The following is a 21,300-nucleotide window of genomic DNA, read 5'->3' as shown; positions in this document are numbered from 1 at the left end:
CAATTTCAATTTTCAAAAACTTAGCTTTAAGGCAATAGAACAAAACACTTTCAAAGATTCATCAGACAAGAACAAGCCTCTTGTCCACTCCCATCTCATACCTCAAAATAATAATAGTAAACATGCAGCAATTAGGTCAAATGGATCAAAAATTCAACAAGATTTTCGTCATCATATAACTCCATTAGTACCCAAAATTGTTTCACGCGCGCATCGAACTCGCGACCTTATCGAACCCAACCTCCTTCGATGTTGTTAATCCCACCAACGAGACCATCATCGATGAAATCTCCACCTCCTCGCTTCACCTTATCCTCCGTAGGCTTCACTGGATAGTTCCCAGTGAAGCACGCATAGCAGAAGGTTTTCGAATCTTCTCCCAAGTGTTTCTTCAACGTCTCAAACGACAGGAAGGCAAGAGAGTCGCTTCCGATGTAGTCCCTAACTTCATCAACACTCATCCTATTCGAAATCAACTCCTCCGAGCTGGGCGTGTCCACACCGTAGTAACAAGAAGCAACGATAGGAGGACTCGCGATCCTCATGTGAACCTCTTTGGCACCAGCTTCTCTCAAGAGACGAACAATCTTTGACGAGGTAGTTCCTCTAACGATGGAGTCGTCAACAACAACGACTCTCTTCCCTTCTAAAACTCCACGGACGGGAGACAGCTTCAGCTTCACTCCAAAGTCTCTGATCTTCTGAGAGGGTTCGATGAACGTCCTCCCAACGTAATGAGACCTAATCAACCCTTGCTGAAACGCTACCCCGGACTTAGCAGCGTACCCCAGAGCAGCGACAACACCAGAGTCAGGCACAGCGATCACCACATCGCAATCAACAGGCGACTCGGTTGCTAAAATCTCCCCAAACACATGCCTAGACTCATACACAGACCGACCAAACACGATCGAGTTCGGTAACGAAAAGTAAATATGTTCGAAAATACACTGCTTAGGTTCAGGATGAGGCATTAAACACTGAGACTTAACACCATCTTTATCAACAACCAAAACCTCACCAGGGTAAACCTCTCTCTCATAAGTAGCCTCGATTAAATCAAGAGCGCAAGTCTCCGAAGCAAACACAACAGCTCCGTTACTCCTCCTTCCCATCACTAACGGTCTAAACCCGTGAGGGTCACGAACCGCCACAAGCTTATCCTCGGTAACAAACACCATCGAGTAAGCGCCTTGAAGCTTCTCACACGCGTCAACGATCCTCATGAAGAACGGTCTCGCTTTGGAGATAGCTATCAAATGAAGGACAACCTCGGTGTCAGAGCTGGTGTTAAAAATCGAACCGTTCTCTTCTAACTCGGCTCGGAGCTTCGTGTAGTTGACTAAGTTCCCGTTGTGCGCGACCCCCACGGAGCCGAAGCGGTACCCGGCGACGAAAGGCTGGACGTTTTTGAGCATGGAGGAGCCGGCGGTGGAGTAACGGACGTGGCCGATGGCGATGTCGCCTGGTAGCTGGTCGAGTTTGGACTCGTTGAAGACCTCGGAGACAAGACCGACGCCTGTTATTGTCTGGAGGACCTTGTCTTTGCTGACGGTTACGATTCCCGCGCCTTCTTGGCCTCGGTGCTGGAGCGCGTGGAGGGCTAGGTAGCAGAGGCGCGAGGCTTCCGAGTCGCCGTAGATTCCGACAACGCCGCACTCCTCACGAGGCTTCTCGTCGTAGTCATCATTTTCGAGGGCGAGAGGGTGGTTTGCGTTTCCCGAGGAAGAGAGTTTAACCGGAAGGGAAGGAGAGGAGGAAGAGAGGGAAGCGGGGAGAGGAGAGAAGGAGGGTTTAAGGAAGGGGCTGCGGAGGAAACGGAGAGGTGCCTTGGAGGGCTTGTTGGGTTTAGCATTGAGAGAGATGGAAGAGGAGAAGCAAGAAGTGGCCGCCATGGATGATATGGTTTGTGTCTTTGTGAAAAGAAATGGTTCTTTTAGGTTTTTTTATTTTATTTTAATTTTGTTTTTAAGGGTTAATTTGGGGAAAGGGTTTTGTGACTGAGTATGTATAGCACACGTCAGTGAAGTGACCGCCTCACCCTCGAGTATCTTTCTCCTTCGTCTTTAATTCTTTGCCCTTTGATATTTTCAGTGGAGAATCTCTATTTTATTCGTGGTGGGTCCCTATTTGTAAATTGATCTTTGTTGAATGTGTATTTTTGTGGCTTACAAAATAGCTCAAGTTTTTTTTTCTTGATCCCAAGTTGCAAATTGTGAAACGAACCGGATTTTATATGGGTTAAGTTCGGTCGAACCCATATTTATCTTTGTTTGGTATGATGTTCTCTACCATTTCTAAGTGTAATGATGACCCATTCACTCACATAAATTGTGAATACCTTTTCTTGTTCTTTCATTCTCCAATGACCCAAAAATAGAGAGAGAACAAATGGGAAGAAAAAGGGCCTTTGGCACAATATACAAATACAATGTATTCTCCTAATTCATTACCATTAAAAGCGATTTTGTCCAGCAAACATGTCCAAATCAAGAATATAAGGCCTGACAAATGTTTAAAGAAAACAATGTTAATTTCCAAAATTAAAGGATATGGGCTTTCGTAACGCTCGTGAGAGCAACATTATTGCTGGGACAAAATTTAGGACTCTTAGCATTTTTTATTAATATTTTTAGATTAAGAGACATTGTTAAAATGCAATAGAAAATATACAGATTATTGGTAGATACTTTTATGCTGTCTCTTAATAAAACATTGTTATGAAATCGCTAAACAAAACCACCATCATCATCGTTATGTTTCCAAAACAGAGACGCTCTTGGTTAGTTCATCCTCTGAGCAGCCTCTTTGGCAAGAACCCTCTCCTTAGCTTTGGTCTTGGCTTGGGACTTCAATCCCATTATCCCTCCTCCCAACTTCTTCATGTACTCCTCGTACTTGTCGTTGAAGTTTGCCTATTCATCCGCAAAAACAAACAAACAAACAAACACGTTAAAGCTACAAGTCTCAAGCAACTATGAAAACTTTTGTTTTGACATCTATTTCTAAGAACCAGAGACAGCTTGATGTGGGCAAAACCTCTTGAGGTAAGGCGAGAATGATAAACTACACTCGCATGGTAACAAACAAATTAATTAAGAACCAGAGACAGCTTGATGTGGGCAAAACCCTCTTGATCACTGTTCCATCTGGAAGTTCTTTCAAACCCAATTTATGAACCTCTAGAAACAGCTTGATGTCAATCTGCGCATCTCCCATCTTGTCGTGCGATGTGAATGTATCTTTATCATACACTATCTGCACTCATAATCATCCAAAATCCACAGGTAAGAGTAGTATCACATTTTGATGGATCTAAAGGACAAAAGCCTATTAAATCAACTCACCAAAAGCACATGTTCATTGGGATGTTCAAAAAAGTCCTACATACTCTTCCTCTCTTGTAACCATTTGAATCTATCAAAAATCAAATACTAATGCTATATATTGTGTTTTTATAAATGATTAAAATTGAAATCTATCAAGTTTCTATGAGGTGGATTCTTCGATCTTTCCATCTAGGAAGAGAGCAGTAATAGAAACATATTTCAAAAAACCATATACAGAAACAATAAAACCGATCAAGATCAATAAATCAAGAAGACCGAATTGGATGTGAGAGAAGAACCTGTGTTCCTATGGTTATGACGACAAAAGGGTCGCTGCTTCGAGAGTTACGTCTAGCGAGATTGATCCCTTTCTTCACCTGTATCCTCAGAAGCCCTGCAAGTTCCTCCATCTTCAACCTCTTCCTCTATTCTTGTCAGATAAGTTTCTCTGTTTTTTTTTTGTGAAAATGATACGCAGAGATTTGCACATATACTAAAGAATTCAAAATCTGAAATCAATGCATATAAAGAGATTTTCTGTTCAATCGAATCCCTAATTGTTCTGTACACAGCGAGGCATAATAAGATCGAAAACATCAGAGAGAAGAGCATCGGCGACCATCTTGATTCCATGGAAAGCATCAACGCCGACCTGATTCTCGACGGACGCCACCTTTACATCCGTGCCACTTCGCCGCAGCACATTGATCATCATCATGATCGTCGTGGAGAGTGAAGCGGAGAAGAAAGGGAGAGGGAGAGAATCAACGAGAGAGAGAAGAGATAAACTCATGCTGACGCGTGGCATTAAGGACGCGTGCAAAAACTTCTTAATTAAACTACGTTTCTATTGTTTTTTACCAATTTTCATTTATTTTCTGCCTCTAATTACTAAGAAACGAGTCTAAGACCCCGCGATAATCTTGCCCTGACAGCCTGCTCTTAAATGTTAAGGAAGTAAACTAAATACAACAAATAAACTTGAATGAATCAAAATATTTGTTTTGTTTACCTTATATTTTTCTTCATTTAAATATATAACTTATTACAACTATAAGATTTTTTAATATAAATTTTAGCTGATACTTTACATTTAAAAATTAAAAAAAAATTGTTATAAAATAATTAATATTTATGTATACCTTTTCTAAGTTAATACTTCATTGCACTTAAAAAAAATCTATTGCTATTGATAAGATTAAGAAACAGAAAAGAGCCAAATTAAAAAAAAAATAAAAAGCCAAATTTAGAGTAATTTCATAATTTGACTAGGTAGTTTCGAAATTTAATCAAAGATCAAGGACCATTTGAGAAAACCTAGCTGACCTTTAAATATCACACGCTCCCACCTCAACATTCTTCTGCTTGCCAAAACTATCACAAAAACTTGAAAACGCAACGCCTAAAAATGTTTTCTCTTTAACCTTTTTTCTCTCCTTCATAACATTTCCGAAGAAGCAAATCGTCGCTTGAGAGATGGGGAAGAACAATAAGATCGGAAGCGTCGTGCGGATCCGTCAGATGGTGAAACAATGGCAGAAGAAAGCTCACATCGGATCCAACAAGGAGGAGCCTGTTTCCGACGTTCCTCCAGGCCACGTGGCAGTTTCCGTCGGCGCGAATCGGCGGAGATACGTCGTCCGCGCGAAGCATCTGAACCACCCGATCTTCCGACGGCTCCTCGCGGAGGCGGAGGAGGAATACGGATTCTCCAGTGTTGGTCCGTTGGCGTTCCCCTGCGACGAGTCGTTGTTCGAGGAGATCATCAAGGTCGTGAGCCGGTCGGACTCGTACGCGACGTTGGAGGATATCAGGAGATGCAGCCACGTGGGGATGGCGAAGAAGCTGGAGTATCTATGCGAATCTCGGCCGTTGCTTCCTGGGATTGCTGAAAAATCTGTATGCTAAAGGCTAAACCGGAGTCGATTGAATTTGCAAACCGGATTTGAATTGAAATGCTTTGGTTAGAGAGAATTTTTTCAATCTCTCTAATTAGAGATTTGGTTTCCTTTTAATGTCTTTTTAATATTTGTTTTCGTTTTTGCTAATTTGATGATTCTAGTTTGACAGGGAAATTAGGGAGATGGCAATTAGGGGTTTGATTGTTTTTTTAATTTGGTTTATCGCTAATGTCATCCCAAGGTTGAAAGAAAGGTTGAAGGAGGTTGTGTTTGGTTAGAGATCCTCAGTTTCAGATTTAGATGTTTTGGATTTAGTCAAAAATCCCTTTTTTTATTTTGTTTTTGGCTATTTTCATTTTGTATGTTCAGATTTCTGGATTTTAACTGAGGGAATAATAAAGAAATTTGAAGATATTTTCTTTTGTTTATTATTTTAAAAATTGGTTAAATACTTTAATATGCGACATATTTATCTTCATTCTAATCATTTTTAAATAACTCGTATTTACTTTACTTCCAAGAGATATTGTTACCGAAATCCTCTCAACAAAATAAAAATGTGTATACATTTCTTCATGATCTTGTTAGCCCTTCTTTTTTACCCATACAGCAGAATCAAATTTGTAAACTTACTTTCAAATTCTGAATTACTGTTTTGATATTTATTTAAATTAGCTTTAAAAGATAGAGAAAATACAAACAACAAAAGCAAAGAAAGATATATTATATATAAAACTAATTTTTATCTATTCTTATTTATTTGTATTCATTTATTCATATACGTATATAACTAAATTGGAGTAAAAACATAAATCAAAACAATACATCTTGTTTATTTAAGATATTTTTTTGGTAAATAAATCAAAACAGACATTTTATTTATTTTATATGGTATATAGCTAAATTTCAATGACATGGACATAGATATATAGTATATTTTAATGTGCGATTTTTAATGCAAATTTTAAAATTAAAATATTAAAGTTTCAATACTTTTTCAATACAAAATTTAGAAATTATCATATTTAAGTATTTTTCTATGTTATATAGTTTAATTTTAAAATATATTAATATATAATAAGAATGTCTAGTAAATGAGATTTCATACTCATACAATTTATGATCATTTGTATCTTGTTATTACAAAAAAAAAAAGTTAAACAATTGATCACAAAATTTTATTGTGAGACATTTAACATTTTTAATAATTTATAGTCGTTTTAAAAATTCAAAATATAACATATAAGATAAAACATTATTTTTTATTATATGGTTAATGTGGTTGTTTAATATTTTTTAATAATATAAAATTAAAAAAAAAAATCTAAGATACAAAAATTATTCTCAAATAATTATTATTTATATTATATATACGTTAATCATATTTGGAAATTCTACTTTTATTTAAGGAAAATGTGAAAATATTTTTTTGTATACTATTTATCAATTTAATAGTTAGTTTAATAAAAAATATTATATAAGTTAAGATGAACTAATTTATTTCTATAACAATTCTGAATTTCATTCTCATGGTGACATGTGGCCACAAAACAATATTGTAATATTTCTCAATTAATATATAAGAAATGATATCGATACAATTACATATGTTTTACTAAGTTATCATACCATACACAATATAGATTATTAGCATCATATTAGCAATACACACAAAATAGTTTTTAAATATCATTCTTGTATATAATTAATATTTTGTAGATTTTATGCAAATTTTATACTATTTTCAAACATATCAAATAAAATAATTTACATATAGTTAATTGGTGCAGTTTATGAAACATACTGAATGTAGGTATTAGGTTTGCTAGTAATCAAATACGAGAGCGTTTGTTTATTTTCCTCAGAGTTGGGCATTAGGTATTTGGATATTTTAAAATATGTTTCTCATCCTAACCAACATCATAATATAATTTAATTGGTACGGTAGAGGTGGTACCTCCACCATATCACCTAAATGTAAAACTTACTCCCTCCGTTTCATATTAAATGTCATTGTAGAGAACTTTTTTCGTTACAAATAAGTGTTGTTGTTTATTTTCAATGCAAAACTTATTAATTTTATGCAGTAATTTATTTTTCTATTCGTTGAAATATGATTATGTATATAAGTAATTGTGTTTTTATATAGGAAATACATAAAATTAATTGTTTTCTTAATCTGTATGCATAAAGTCAATAATTACACTTGATATGAAATAAATGGAGTATTTAACAGTTAAAGAATTTCCCACTTTAAATGTCTCAAACAAAAAAAAATCTCCAGCTTCTAATAAACGAAGAAACATATGGCTTTATTATGAGTAATAGTTATCGCTTTTCCTAAATTTAAATCTGGTCACGAATATTTCGGTTAAATTTCAAGAGGAACAAAAGAAAAAACAAAATTCTCTAAACACAGAACTGTACATGCAACATATTATTGAGCATATCAAAATACCGAACATAAATGCCGCGATCAAATCAGTTGACATTGATAATAATCTTATAGATTTAGTTGCATTTTAAAATGTTTATTTATGTAAAATTGAGTACTCGATGAAAACAGTTGAGAATTTTAAATTATACTATACTTTAAGTAGACAACAATATCTTAGTAAGGGTATGACTGGTTTTCCCGCTACCACCCGCAAACGCAGCTTTTGCGGTTGGTAGCGGTTGCTGACGTTTTGCAACAATCGCTCAAACCGCTCTAAACCGCTCCAAATCGCTCCAAATCGCTCTGAACCTCATAAATTCAAAAGCTGGTTCCAGCTAGCGTTTGCGGTTGCGGGCGTTTGCGGGAGGATAAAAAAAAATTATTTTTTTTCCAAAACAATATAAATACAAAAATAAAAAAATTCAATAAAAAAATTAAACTGAAATTATAAAAATGCTAAAATATATCAATTAAATTTTAATTAATATTATAAAACTTTAAAATAAAAATATTTTCTATATTTTTAAAAAAATTAAACTATAACTTTCTAAATATAAATTTTATATTTATTATAATATTATTATTTTTGATATTTTTATAATTGTATAAAATGTAAATATTGTTAATTTATTATTTAACTGCTGCTGCATTTGGTAGTTAACCAGTCATAAGTATCCCGCAAACGCACAAATTTCTAACCGCATAACCAGTCGTACAAATCTCTTAAAACCGCTAGAAACCGCAACCACCCGCATCCGCAAACTCCCGCAACCGCAACCGCAACCGCTGCGGTTAAACCAGTCAGGCCCTAAATCATATGGATGATGCGTAAGTGTTCATCAAAGCCACTAATCACTTTAATAATTTTACGATGTACTGTTTAATATCTTAAATATTTTAAGTTAATAACCTCTATTCTACCGTAAGAATGTTAAGCGTTTTAGTTAATAAAAATACGGATTCGATTAATCCTGATCTTGATTTGTTTCAATGCCTAAATTGGGCCGAACCTCTAGGTCTGAATATTTCTAACTCTTTTAACCAATCTAATAATCCAGCCGACATTAAAAATCGACACATACATTAGGGAGTAATTGTTAATGCACAAGTAGAATTTGAACGTTTCATAAAGTAAGACACTATTTGCTGTAAGATCATTCGTTGAGTAGTATGTGTCGTCATGAATCATAATCCTTCTAAATGATTATGATTTGGTTTTTTTGAAAAGTGATCACGAGAGATCATAGTGTCTGCTAAATTATTAACTAACAAATGACATTCGTTGCTTTGTTAATTACAACTTGCAAGTATTCTATCACCAAAATAATCTAGTTACAATATAATTGGATTATATTGTACTATTCTATTAGTATAGTGGATTATATTCCAATATGAATCTATTTTTACTTGTCATCTAATTTACCAATCAATAGTTGTTTGATTATGTTGATATAAGCTTTTTAATACTAAGGTTCAACTGTACGACTGTAGACTAACAATATGAGTATGTTGTAGTGGTCAAGTAATGTCATATAACTAGATATAAATAAATTTTGCTTAATGCTAACGGTAGGATTTAAAACCAAAAATCCATATTATTATACTACTATATTTTCAGTGTTCTTCCTAAGCATTTGTTTAAGTGTTCCTCGTAATCCTGCGCTTGACTAGCGATTTAGCGCTAATGCAATCGCCGCAGACGATGGATATAAAATCAATAGAACTCGGAATACGTGAAAAATCTTGCATCAATTATAGAAATCAACGACTATTCAAAACTAGAGTTTAAAAGCGTCATTAATTTCTCCATCAACTTTTTAAATATAAATCAATTATACAAATGACTTAATATTTGGTCGTGGGACGTCCAACCTTTTTACAACAGTTTTTTTTTTTTTTATATATAAAAGTGATGGTCCAATTGGAGCCGGCTTATTGGGTCATACTGGGCTCAGGAGGCACCGGCCCGTTATCCTTCCACCGACGAAAGCGGGAGGTGGACGCTGCTCTGTGAAACCAGCCTCACGCGGTCTCCTCCGCTCTAAGAGTGTCCGAACCACAAGCTTTCGCTCGAGCCCGACCACTCAACTCCCGACTTGGAACGGGCAGGCCAGTAAATAGCCTTTCCGAGTCCGGCCCAAAGAGATCGGTCCAATGTCCCATCACCTTATTGTCTCCACTTGGATCACAAGCCCGCGTTACCAAGCTCGACACGTTTTTACAGCAGTTAAATAACTATTTAAATGCATCTTTAATACCTGTACGGAGTATGGAAAAGCCGTAGAAGGAATCGTTTAATTGCGCATGCAGTACACATATATAATGCCGACTTTAAAAATGATTAAGGGGCGCCATATTTGCAAACAGCGCAAATCATTTGTAAAGTCCTTTTCAATACAACTACTTCCACTACCATGCACTTAATCATCTTCTTTGCTTTACAGTAGTGAATGTTTGTAAAATATAAATGTGTAGTTATTCAGGTCATTTTCTCTGCTTTAGTATATGTTTATAAACATAAAGTAGATATTTTAAAGTGAATTCAACATTTCCAATGTTTAGCATTTTTTTAGTTGATAAAAAGAAGTCAGCCCTTTGTTGAATGAGGAATGAATAAACTTCCACTATTGGAGGGGGACTGTAAGATAGAAAAGTTCTAAGTATAAATCAAGTAAGCAAAATATAGTTAAACTCAAGGATCTGTCAATTCTGAGAGTGTACACAACGTTATGACCTTTTTCATATGCAAGTTTTCTACGTCTTGGTGTTCAAAATATTCAACACGCGATTGATATTTTATTTTAGAACATTTTAATTAAAGATATCAACTGATCTTAAAGTGAAAAAAATCTTCATTTATTCATATAAAAAAATAATCTTCATTTCATTCATTAAAAAATCTTCATTTTTAAGTTTTAACGTAGATTAATGTTTGAAATTTACTAGCATAACTGATATTTATTTTTAATGATTACTACTATCAGTTTAGACTGTTTAGTTACTGTACAGTGAATTAGCTGAAAAAAACAATTAGTGTGGTTAGCCGTATGAATAGTAGTAATCTAGTACAAACATGCAATTCGGGCAAAGCAGTAAACAGTACTATATCCGTATTTTTTTAAGATATTTATGATTTGCTTCGTATATTATGGATATTAGTTTTTAGTATTTGCTTTGATTCGAAAGTTTACAAATATTCAGAAGTTTCGATAGAAACGAATAACATATCGAAGAAATAAATAACAAATCGAATTAAATTTAATTGATAAAATGTCCAGTCTTAGCTTGTAATGATGAGAAACTAATAGTTATAGTTACTGATGTATTTTCTCGAAGTGAATATGGTGAGTTAGCCATATTTAGTTATTTACAGTTTTACACATATAAAAACTCTTTCAAAATATTGGTGGCCATTAATTTCCGTCCAAACCACCGTTAAAACATAAATGGCGACAAGTATCCTGAACGTTTCCGAACTAACGGATCTCATTGGCATTTAAAATTTCAATCCTAATACTAGCAACCTTTTTCTTCAAAACGAATGTAAAAAATCTTATCTGGCTCCGTACATGATAAAGTACCCTACATTCTCTGACAAACCCATGTTCAAACCTGCATTTTCAAAAGCTTATGTAAATGATTTGACATATAATCTTCTCTGTATAAGAACCCTAATTATTTTGGTATCACATGGAAGTTATTTAGTTAAGTCCAAAGTTAAACATCGTTTCTTCTAGTTAATGCTCAAAATGCACTGAAATCTGTGAAATAGCTATTTAAATTATTTTGTTTTATGAGGTAAATGCCAACAGCAAATTAAACTGCACAGGAATCAATAAAAACTAGAAAAAATATAAACAGGAATACTTTTTATTGCATTAATCAACTTCTCTCATAGAATCAAAATCTGCGAGGAAAACATTACATGCTTCTTTTTACAGATCTAAACCCATATAATCTCTATCTCATACGGGTTTCTTTCTTGTTAGACGACTAAATTAACTCGTAAAAAACCCTAGATGGGCTTAAAATAGAAGAAAAAAAAAACTTAAATAAGAGAAGAGTCCTATTTTTTTTGTAAAGATAAGCGTCTGCTTTTTCTTTAACCATCTCCTTCTGCTTCTTCTTCAAATGATTTAACTGAAGATATCATCGGATCATTGAGGTTAGGGTCTGAAAGACGAGTTCATCACAAGGAATGGTGAGACCCATGTCGTGATCGAATCCAAACTCTTCTTCAGCTCGGCTTAAAAGAGTTTGGAACTCAGGGTGAGTCAAGAAGGATATTGGGACAATGTATCTGCTTCTGTTTTCTCCCACATAGACAGGGAAGTGTCCCTTTGGTACATCGAGTGGAAGGCACTCTTCATCGTAGCCTCCTCCATTTTTCTTCCCTAAGCTCGAACATCTCTTCAGAATCTGCTTCAGCATTGCTGTTTGAGTGAGTTTTGAAGATTTCTTCATTATAGCCATTTTTGGTTCTTGAGAGAGAAAAGCCTTTGGTTGTGTGTGGAAGGAGAGAGAGAGATAGATATGGAGAAGGAGATGGGTATTGAGGAGTATATATTTATAAATAAAGATTTTGCATGTCTATGTGTCTGTACATATTTGTGTGGGTAGAGAGAGAAGGACATGAAGACATGTGCATATGTGTGGAAGGAGAAGGTGGGAGCCAAAATGGCAAAGGCCAGCTGAGGATTTACTCTCATTGTTGGTCCTCTTTGTGACATTGTGGCCCCTGATGATCTCCTGGTCCTTACCAAGATACACCATAAATATTATATTGTTTTTCTTTATTTTCTTTTCCCTTTTTTCTTGGTTTAAATATTCACTTCAAACACGTACGTATGACTACTTGTTATAAAAATAATCGGTAAGCAAAAGAATCACTTATGTTTTATTTGTCTAAACTCAATACTATGCCTATACGCAACGACCTTTCTAAATCCGTTACTTTCATCCGGAGAGACAGTATACATGTTTTCCATATAGATACGAGCTAGTAAACTGCATCATTTCACAAAAAATGGCTAGATTTATTTAGTCACTATCATATTAAATAGTAGTATTAATTAAATTACATATTAATAACTAACAAAATATAAATTTTAACACTGAAGCTATTCAAACAGGTACATGTCAGCTAAAAATTACATATACTAAGATCGATTTCATTGGACCATAATATTTTTATCCTGAGATATGTGATAAGTCACGTTAGTTTAAGGCTTGCAGTGTCCAGTGGAACTCTAATCTAAATATGCGGTTACATCTTCGAACGGCTAGGTGGACTGTATACCATCGATCCATCACTACTAATATTATAGTATTATTTAAACAAATCAATATCGGATAGATATTATATAAAATTTTACTGAGGATGATAGATAGGCATCTATCAAATTTGTTTAAGGGAAAGCGAATGAGTCTGGGCAGGATGTTCTTGGGAATATATATATATATATATATATAAGCATAGAGTTTGGAAATATTTGCATTAAAGAACCAGAAACTTTTATAAGAATGTTCATGTAATATGTAGGATATATAACATGTTAAATTTGATAATTTTCACTCGTTATCACATTACGACAATTTGTAGTTAGTTATTAATTCTTCTGTAGTTAGAAATAAGCTAAGAAGTTTGGAATCCTTTATACATATACAGTTGTTAAACAGTTACGAAACTGTCATAGTTTCCGTAACTAAACTATTTACACGAATGTAATATTTTTAAGGTTGTGATCTCTCAAATGAGAAACTGGATCTCAAATTTTGTTTACCTTTTTTTAATTTTTAGAGTTCTGTATTGTTTTATCTGTTTAGATACTCTCTAAATATGGAATCGCCTTAATCGAGGACCCGTTCTTAATATTAATTAGAAATATATCAAAAGCTTGAGCCGAAGAAAATGCACACTGCCTCTCTCTCTATCTTGAGAGGTGTCATCGAAGAGCGTAAATCACGGACTTTGGAATGAGTACAGTACTGAAGAGTACAAAGTAGAAGAAGAGTGATGGAGTGTGTTGTTACTTAAACGTCGTCCGAGAGAGTGTGCCTGTGACACTTCCAAACAAATTTCCTTTTCCTTTTCTTTGCAGACACCCATGTGCCTCTTTCATTGTAGTTTTTTCCTACTTTTTCATTTTTCATTTTTAATAAAAAAAACTACTGTTTATTAATTTCTGTGTTTTCTGATCGTTTTTCTTTTCCAACGGTATGTGCAGTTAATCCCCAGCCTTCAATTGTTCTTATATATTGTAAACCAATACTCTAAAATACGTCTTGGTATTTGTAAACCAAAAGAAAAGGAAAACTATTTAGGACACACAAAAAGATGAAAACAGGTCTGAGTCACCTTTATAGTGAGTTCACTTCACAGCATGATGTCTGAACTGGGTCTCAAGTACAATAATGCAAAACGGAAATACTCTTTGCAAAAGGAACTTAATTTTGGTTTTCATTTTCTCTGTGAGATTTCACTGGTAAATGATGGATTGCTTCTTGTGGATATCTTTTTGTGGACTCAAACTAGTACGATTCGGATCCTAGGTTAGATTATTAGAAAACGATTAAAATCAGTAACGAACATGATGCATTCCAATTTATATTATTTTTAACTATGAAATTTGTAGATTATTTTGCTCAAATAAAAAATGTAGAAAAACAAACTTTGTTCTACACCAATGAGTTTAATGTTCAACAATAAAATGGTCAAATACTAAGAGAACTAATGAATTATAAGTCTAATATATATGTATATGTATATATATATATATACATATATAATAGTATATGATACTAACAACACGAATGAATAGATGGAATGACTTAAAATATAGTACATAGTCTTGAACCTTTAATTATGTTGACATATATAAGCTAAACAGTTTTGTTTTGTTGAAAAACAAAGTTTGAGTAGTTGGACGGTATGTTTCAACCTATTTTCATTAAATTCTGTTAATCCGTATCCCATGAATAAAAAGTAGTTGAACAAAGAAAACTCAACGAGAAACTTTTCCCACATGATAATTAGATGAGAAAAGCTGTATGTCTATTAAGCAGTTTACAAAAAAAAAAAGCTGTATGCCTTTATCCACTTTTCTTCGAAGCAAGGTAAGGTAAGGCTGATGTTGCTTCCAGTAGATGTCTCATCTACCTAAGACACTGCACTTGTAATATCAATAAACTGATAATTTTCTAATGAATATCGTAAATATCTATGGTAATACCATATTGTAAGATATTCATACTGTTAAGTAAAAGATAATCTTGCAGACTATTATTCTAAGATATGCAGGGACACCTTCAATCTCGTTTCCCGATATATATAATCTTTGACTGGAAAGAAAAAAACTATGTTCAGTTTGCATTGATCTCATCTAGAAAGAAGTAAAGAACTAATTCTGATTTCGGACAGTACGAAATCGAACTTGGAAACTCATTCTAAATCTCAATTAAAATTTAGCTCGTTTAGAATAATCTTTGTATATGTAATTTGAATATAACACCCGCGGGGGAAAAATATATATGCATCGGAAAGAAAAATATGAAACTTAAATCTTATCAAAAATGATGCGTACATACGTGTAATGCTCTGACGCAGTAGCGTTGTGGGCTGCTAACTGGCTCTGTATACGCTCCCATTCAATGTATTTTCTCATATTACCCCCCAAAAACGAAGGGAGAAAGCTGTTGATATTTACATATTAGCGTAAAAAATCTGATTACATTTTGAGCCTCAAACACAATCTTTTCGTGTTGGACTCAACCAGTCAGTGAGCTATTTTAGTCTTTAAAACTTAGCTTCTTTGGTTACCAGAAGAGATGTTGAATTTTGACTAAAACATCATTTACCGCATTCAAGTGAAAGTAAAAAGAAAACTCCACAGAATATATTTTCCATAATCGACGGGATTGGTTTAGTCACAAAACTTCGAAAGTTGGATGGGTAGTCATATTCTAAAATTGATTATTACTATCATTAAAACAAAACATGGTTTTGTCTTAAACAATCCCACATGCACTGTCTTGGGAGTTAAGACCCATTCGTTTAGGAGCCACCAATCTAGGTCCTAATCATCTTTGTCCTAATCGACTCTTAATTAGATAAATATTTAAACCTTTGATGAGATCAACATTTTGTAAGGAAATCTGTATTAGATATTTGAGCATTTAATGTATAATATATAACTAAACAAGAAAATTAGCAATATCTAGTTGCAATTTCTCATAACTAGATCCTAATAGAAAAAATTCATTCGTTTCATTTTTTCAATTTTTTTAAAACATAAACATTTACTTGCACCTAAACCTTTAGGCTTTAGTCATATATTATATTCCACCATATGTCACTAATAATTAATAAAAACATTAGAACTTCATTAAGAATACTTATGGAAAACAACATCATACTAATAAATGTGTCCCAAACAACATAATAATTAATCTTGTGTCCAAACAATATAAAACATTAGGTCATAATTTTTTAATGGCTGTTTATTAATATTTTTAAATTATTTAATAAATTAAATAATTGACTAAAACACTCAAATAGTTTATGGAAAAATAAAAATAAGTACAACTATTTTTCTGAAGGTTTAGATACTACAAAATAATTTCATTTAATATGAAATCAATTAAATCAATAGATTATTTCATTTATATTTTCATAAATAAAAAAAATTAATTCATTTAAACTTTTTAAAAAATCATATTAAGTTAAATATGGTATACAATTCTATAGTCTATAAATTGACATCAAATAAGTTTTGTAGTTAAATTTTCTTATCAAAATATAGATCACATATTTAATCAAATATATTACAAAATTTTATTAAATATTCATAATGAAACAAGTTGAAATAATTTAAAAATAATTAATATCTTATATAATTTATATATTTAATAAAATATAAAATAATATATTTATAGTTTTCAAATACACTAAAATAAAATGTTAAGACATATTGATTTTGTTAAATAAAACTATTTCTGCACTTTTATGGGTTAAAATCTAGTGGACTATTAAATTGGAACAAAGCATTAAAGGCAAGACTATGCTTTTAAATAGTTTTAATTAGTCTTTTAGACGGTTGAAGAAATGCTGTTGATATACTGATATACAATCCATCAACATTGCATTCTGTATTTAAGTTTATTGTGGTTGATAACTTGATATAAAGGCAATGGCGGAATCCGTGCTTGGCGGTTATAACCGGTACAACAACTTATAGCTGATCAAGGAAAATCCGGATTCAACACCTTATAGTTATCCGAAAGTTGGAGACTTGGGTCGGTTTATGCTGTTCAACCACAAAGGTCCGGTCTAAATGTCTAATCCACAGGACCACAACAAAGATATACATATAAGAAAAACTAGAGTTTGACCCGTGTATTCGCACAGATGTTTAATTTAATAAAATAGACATATAATTTTTTTACAATACAAAATGTAATTTGTACAAACATACATTCATATGGGTATTTATTTGATTTGTAATTGTGATAAATGGACTATTTTTACTGTGTGTAATTTGTTGATTACAAATATATTATATAATATATTTGTCGATTTATATTTTTGACTACAGTAACCATTTTGATGTGTTTATTTCTAAATTAGAGTACCAATTATTATGTTTATATATATTAATAAATCTATATTTTAAAAATTAAATGTATCATGTTTTAATAACATAGATATATATGTCTCTAAATTTTTTTATATGCCAAATAAATTTCACTTTTATTTTTATTTTTGAGAAAATATTAAATTGAAATTTATTTGTTGTATTCTTATAATTAAATTTATATGTGTGAATTGTATTAATCATCAAATTATTTAATATATATTTTAAAAATAAGTTTATATATTTTAATAAAAATATCTATAGTTTATATTTTGCATGTGAAATAAAATAATGATATATATGAATATATCTATAACATTTAAAGTTTGTAGATACATTTTAAATAAATTTGTTTAGTTTTATTGTAAAATTTGGTTACAGAATAATCCGGTTAAAAAATAATTGTAAGTTTCGTACGTTTGGTTAGAAAAGAATTTAACAAAATAAATGATTTGTAGTTAATCAATTAAGTTTGAAGTTTGGATAGCGAAAAATCTAACAAAATAAATGATTTGTTGTCAATTAATTAATAATTATTAATTAGGTAGCGCATGTAGTTATTAGAATGAAAAAAAATAATTTCTAATACTTACTTCACTTTTAATAATATAGTATATTAAAATAGATATTTTGATTATATTGAGTATATGGAGAACGTTAAAAAGATATAATATTCATTGAACAAATGGACGATGTTTGTATATGTTTTCTTATTGCTCATATGTTGATCTCGTGTGGTTAAAATGATTTTTTCACTTATTACGTCATTTATTTTTATTTTTTTACACTATAGTATAAACATATATATAAAAATTGGATTGTAAATTACAACTGATTCATGATATGATTATTAAAGTACAAACTAATTAATCATCTTTTTCGGGAAAAAATAGTCTCAACTGATTCATGTTTTGATATTCCTTATTGTTTAGATTTGTTTAAATTATTGTTGCCATGTTTTTAGTTAAAAATCAATTTAGGAAAATGCATTAATAAAACAGGAAAGACAAAGAATATCTATTGTTTGGTTTATTAAATACTGCAGTGGCATTCTATTGTAAATATTGTGCAAGTTTAAGGGTTAGTTTAATTTTGTACTCCTCTTTTAATAGATTAGATGACTATCCAAAGATGGAAGAAACATGTTAGTGGAAAAAAGTAACGACACGTACAGGTACGTAGTCATCCATTTTATTTGTTTGCTTTGCATGTTCTATGTAACAGGATGGATCGTGGGAATACGTCATTAATTGAAACAAGATGACCATGACCATATGCCCCATAGTGTTTTTTTAAATATAAATTAGTAATTATTCATTATTATTTACTCTTTTATTCTATCTTTAATTGTATTGGCCAGTAAATCAAATCAATCGAATGGTTTATTTTGCATAGTGAATGTTGTCTTCTTCGTTGGCGGTGTTGTTCGATGGTGACATTAGGGTCAGTGTAAGCACATGAACCCCATGTTACTCCGCGGCTCCGTTTACTTCTTACTTTAACAACTTTTTGCATAAATACGCGTTGTGCGAAATTGATGCCTTAAAATCCTTATACTGTATAACATAAATTCAAGTTAAAAACATATTACACTATAAAGTAACTACTCTTACTAACTATCAGTTATAGTTTTGAGATATGTCGAAACATTTGACCCATGAACCATATTTTGTATCTTTAGCTTTTTCGTTGGATTTTCTATACCGAGCTCCTTTGGGTTGTTTGGTTTAGACGGTTTAATGTTTTTTTTTGAAGAAAGGCTTTCAAATTTAAACAAAACATAAAAGTTTACAAAGAAAAGACTTAACAGCTTATAGACGGTTTAATGTTTAGTTTTTGGTTTTTACCAAAAATGCATCACAAGAGCTAAACCACCATGAGTGACTCGATTTTAATATATTGTATGTCTTTCTGTTTTCTGTTTTCAGCTGCTTCGTAAGTTCATGTCCTATCCAGAATAAGTCATTTTCAAGACCACGCCCAAAAAAAAAACTGAAAAATAAGTCTGCACATAATTGGATTTAGACCCACTTCTCATATAGTTATAATGTGCAACTAACCACTAGACTATTGACAGTTTGCGCAACATATGACCGGTTAAATACTTACTAAAATGGGGGTCGGAAGGCGAGGCTTCCTTCGCTTTGGACCAAGCTCTATTCGATGATCATGAATAATAACATTGTCAATATTTATACCGCTGCATCAAAATATAACAAAAGCATTTATTAGATAGGATTGAAATGTGTTAGAACAGCTAATTCAGGACCCATCAGATCCATATTATATGCGTCAGTGTTTATGTATCCAGCTAATGTTTGTACTTTGAAGGCGTACGTCAAAGTATGCCATTGCTTCTTCAGTTTTATGATGTAATGTTGTATGGGTCGCATTAAAAAGGTTTTAAAAAGTCTAAGGAGAAATATTAACTGAATATATACACATACACATGTGAAAACATATAGGTAATGTATCAGTTATCACATACTTCTATACACACACTAATAGTATTTACTGAGATAAGTTATTTTGATTATATATATATATATATATATATTTTTTTTAACCATGACGAGTTAGTCTGGTGGTAAACGGCTCGCAGCTGCAAGTACGGTCCCGGGTTCGATTCGCACTGGCCACCAGGGAATTTACATGCGGACTTGCTCTGGCGCCCGAGATCGAAGACCGTTACCTGGCCATGACCCACCTTCGGGTGTGCGTCCGCGCTGCTAAAGGGTTCGGTCTCTAGTCTGGACCACCACGGTGGGGCCAGGACACTCGGTTATCAAAAAAAAAAGTATATATATATTTTTTTTGAAACACAATTATTTTAATTATATATTCACTAACGTCCGCACCTTGTGCGGACTAATATATATATATATATATACCTAATCATTCTTAATTCTAATGTTCGTTTTAATAAAAAATATTAATTTAGATTAGTATTATTATAATTATAAAAGTTCAATATTCATACTGGTAATCAATGTGTTAAATTACGTTCTTTTGTTTCATATTTTTATTTATGAGATGTGGATTTTGGATCAAAATTTTTTTTCTATAGTAATAATCAAATTAGGAAACTTGGATTTGAAATTAATCATTTATGATATTTGGACTGAAAGGATTATAACAAAATAACAATAGCATAGGAGTGTTCAATCCAGTAAAACTGAACCATTCAAAACAGAACCGAAATAGAGAAATAGTTTGGATTTGATAGTATCAAATAAACTGAATAGATGTTATTTTGAAAACCTAGTATATGGATATGGTTGAGTATATTAACTGATCCAACCGAAGAAATCGATTAATTAGAATATATTAGTATATATATATATTATTTTTTTGTCGACGTCCATCTTCTAAGATCAAGTGGTAGTCGGGCTTGACTGGTTCTGAAGAGACATTCTGTCCAGCTGGGTCTGATTTATATGGAAAAGAGAACCCTCTTGTTTCTCGCTTCCTTTGCGAGAGAATATACACGCAAATTCCTGGTCATTAGTAATAAATTTATAATAATCTTTATTTGAATTAATATTTTCAATAAAAATTAGAGAAACTGACTATAATATTAGTCACTAACCATAAGCTAAATATAAGATATACATAATTATGATATTATCTGTGGATATTGTTAATATCTGTTGTTAATATATATTTAATTAAATGTTTTAAATATCATGGTAATTATATACTAGAATATTAAAAAAAATAGTATATATATAGGTAGAATAGTTTGATGTTTATTAATTATCTTAAATTATGATAAAATTATATATTAAAAAAAATTAATAAATATTATTAATTAAACTGATGACTTATGCTAAAATCATGGAAAATAAAACTTAACTTGATCTTCGAGCCTTGGTTCCTCTTGTAAATGGAGTGTAAATAACCATTTAGAACAACGGCGATAAAAAAACCCAAGGTTTCTTGGATACTTTAGTCCAATATGATAAACTCTTGGGCCAATGAGTTATGTTTAGCCCAAAGTT

General features: G+C 32.2%; 3 protein-coding genes across 3 annotated transcripts; 1 reads left to right on the top strand and 2 right to left on the bottom strand.

Moving 5' to 3' along the window:
* Window positions 1-9: 9 nt before the first annotated feature.
* On the bottom strand, window positions 10-1,977 carry LOC106352666 (amidophosphoribosyltransferase 2, chloroplastic). The gene has a single exon (XM_013792328.3). The coding sequence runs from the start codon at window positions 1,893-1,895 to the stop codon at window positions 228-230; it is 1,668 nt and encodes a 555-aa protein (XP_013647782.2). The 5' UTR covers window positions 1,896-1,977; the 3' UTR covers window positions 10-227.
* Window positions 1,978-4,670: 2,693 nt separating this feature from the next.
* LOC106434719 (auxin-responsive protein SAUR50-like) lies at window positions 4,671-5,642 on the top strand. The gene has a single exon (XM_013875576.3). It carries the CDS (start codon window positions 4,806-4,808, stop codon window positions 5,235-5,237), a length of 432 nt encoding a protein of 143 aa, XP_013731030.2. The 5' UTR covers window positions 4,671-4,805; the 3' UTR covers window positions 5,238-5,642.
* A 5,879-nt stretch (window positions 5,643-11,521) lies between these two features.
* On the bottom strand, window positions 11,522-12,338 carry LOC106370522 (auxin-responsive protein SAUR50). The gene has a single exon (XM_013810526.3). It carries the CDS (start codon window positions 12,138-12,140, stop codon window positions 11,817-11,819), a length of 324 nt encoding a protein of 107 aa, XP_013665980.2. The 5' UTR covers window positions 12,141-12,338; the 3' UTR covers window positions 11,522-11,816.
* Window positions 12,339-21,300: the final 8,962 nt, after the last annotated feature.

The sequence above is a fragment of the Brassica napus genome, chromosome A1 (genome assembly GCF_020379485.1).
Source record: "Brassica napus cultivar Da-Ae chromosome A1, Da-Ae, whole genome shotgun sequence".
Lineage (NCBI taxonomy): Eukaryota > Viridiplantae > Streptophyta > Magnoliopsida > Brassicales > Brassicaceae > Brassica > Brassica napus.
The sequence above is the reverse complement of the archived record's forward strand: the minus strand, read 5'-3'. Positions and strand labels throughout refer to the sequence as shown.

What these genes read in the sequence shown, in the direction of transcription:
- LOC106434719 (XM_013875576.3), top strand. Translation starts at nt 4,806, where the DNA reads ATGGGGAAGAACAATAAGATCGGAAGCGTCGTGCGGATCCGTCAGATG.
- LOC106352666 (XM_013792328.3), bottom strand. Translation starts at nt 1,895, where the DNA reads ATGGCGGCCACTTCTTGCTTCTCCTCTTCCATCTCTCTCAATGCTAAA.
- LOC106370522 (XM_013810526.3), bottom strand. Translation starts at nt 12,140, where the DNA reads ATGGCTATAATGAAGAAATCTTCAAAACTCACTCAAACAGCAATGCTG.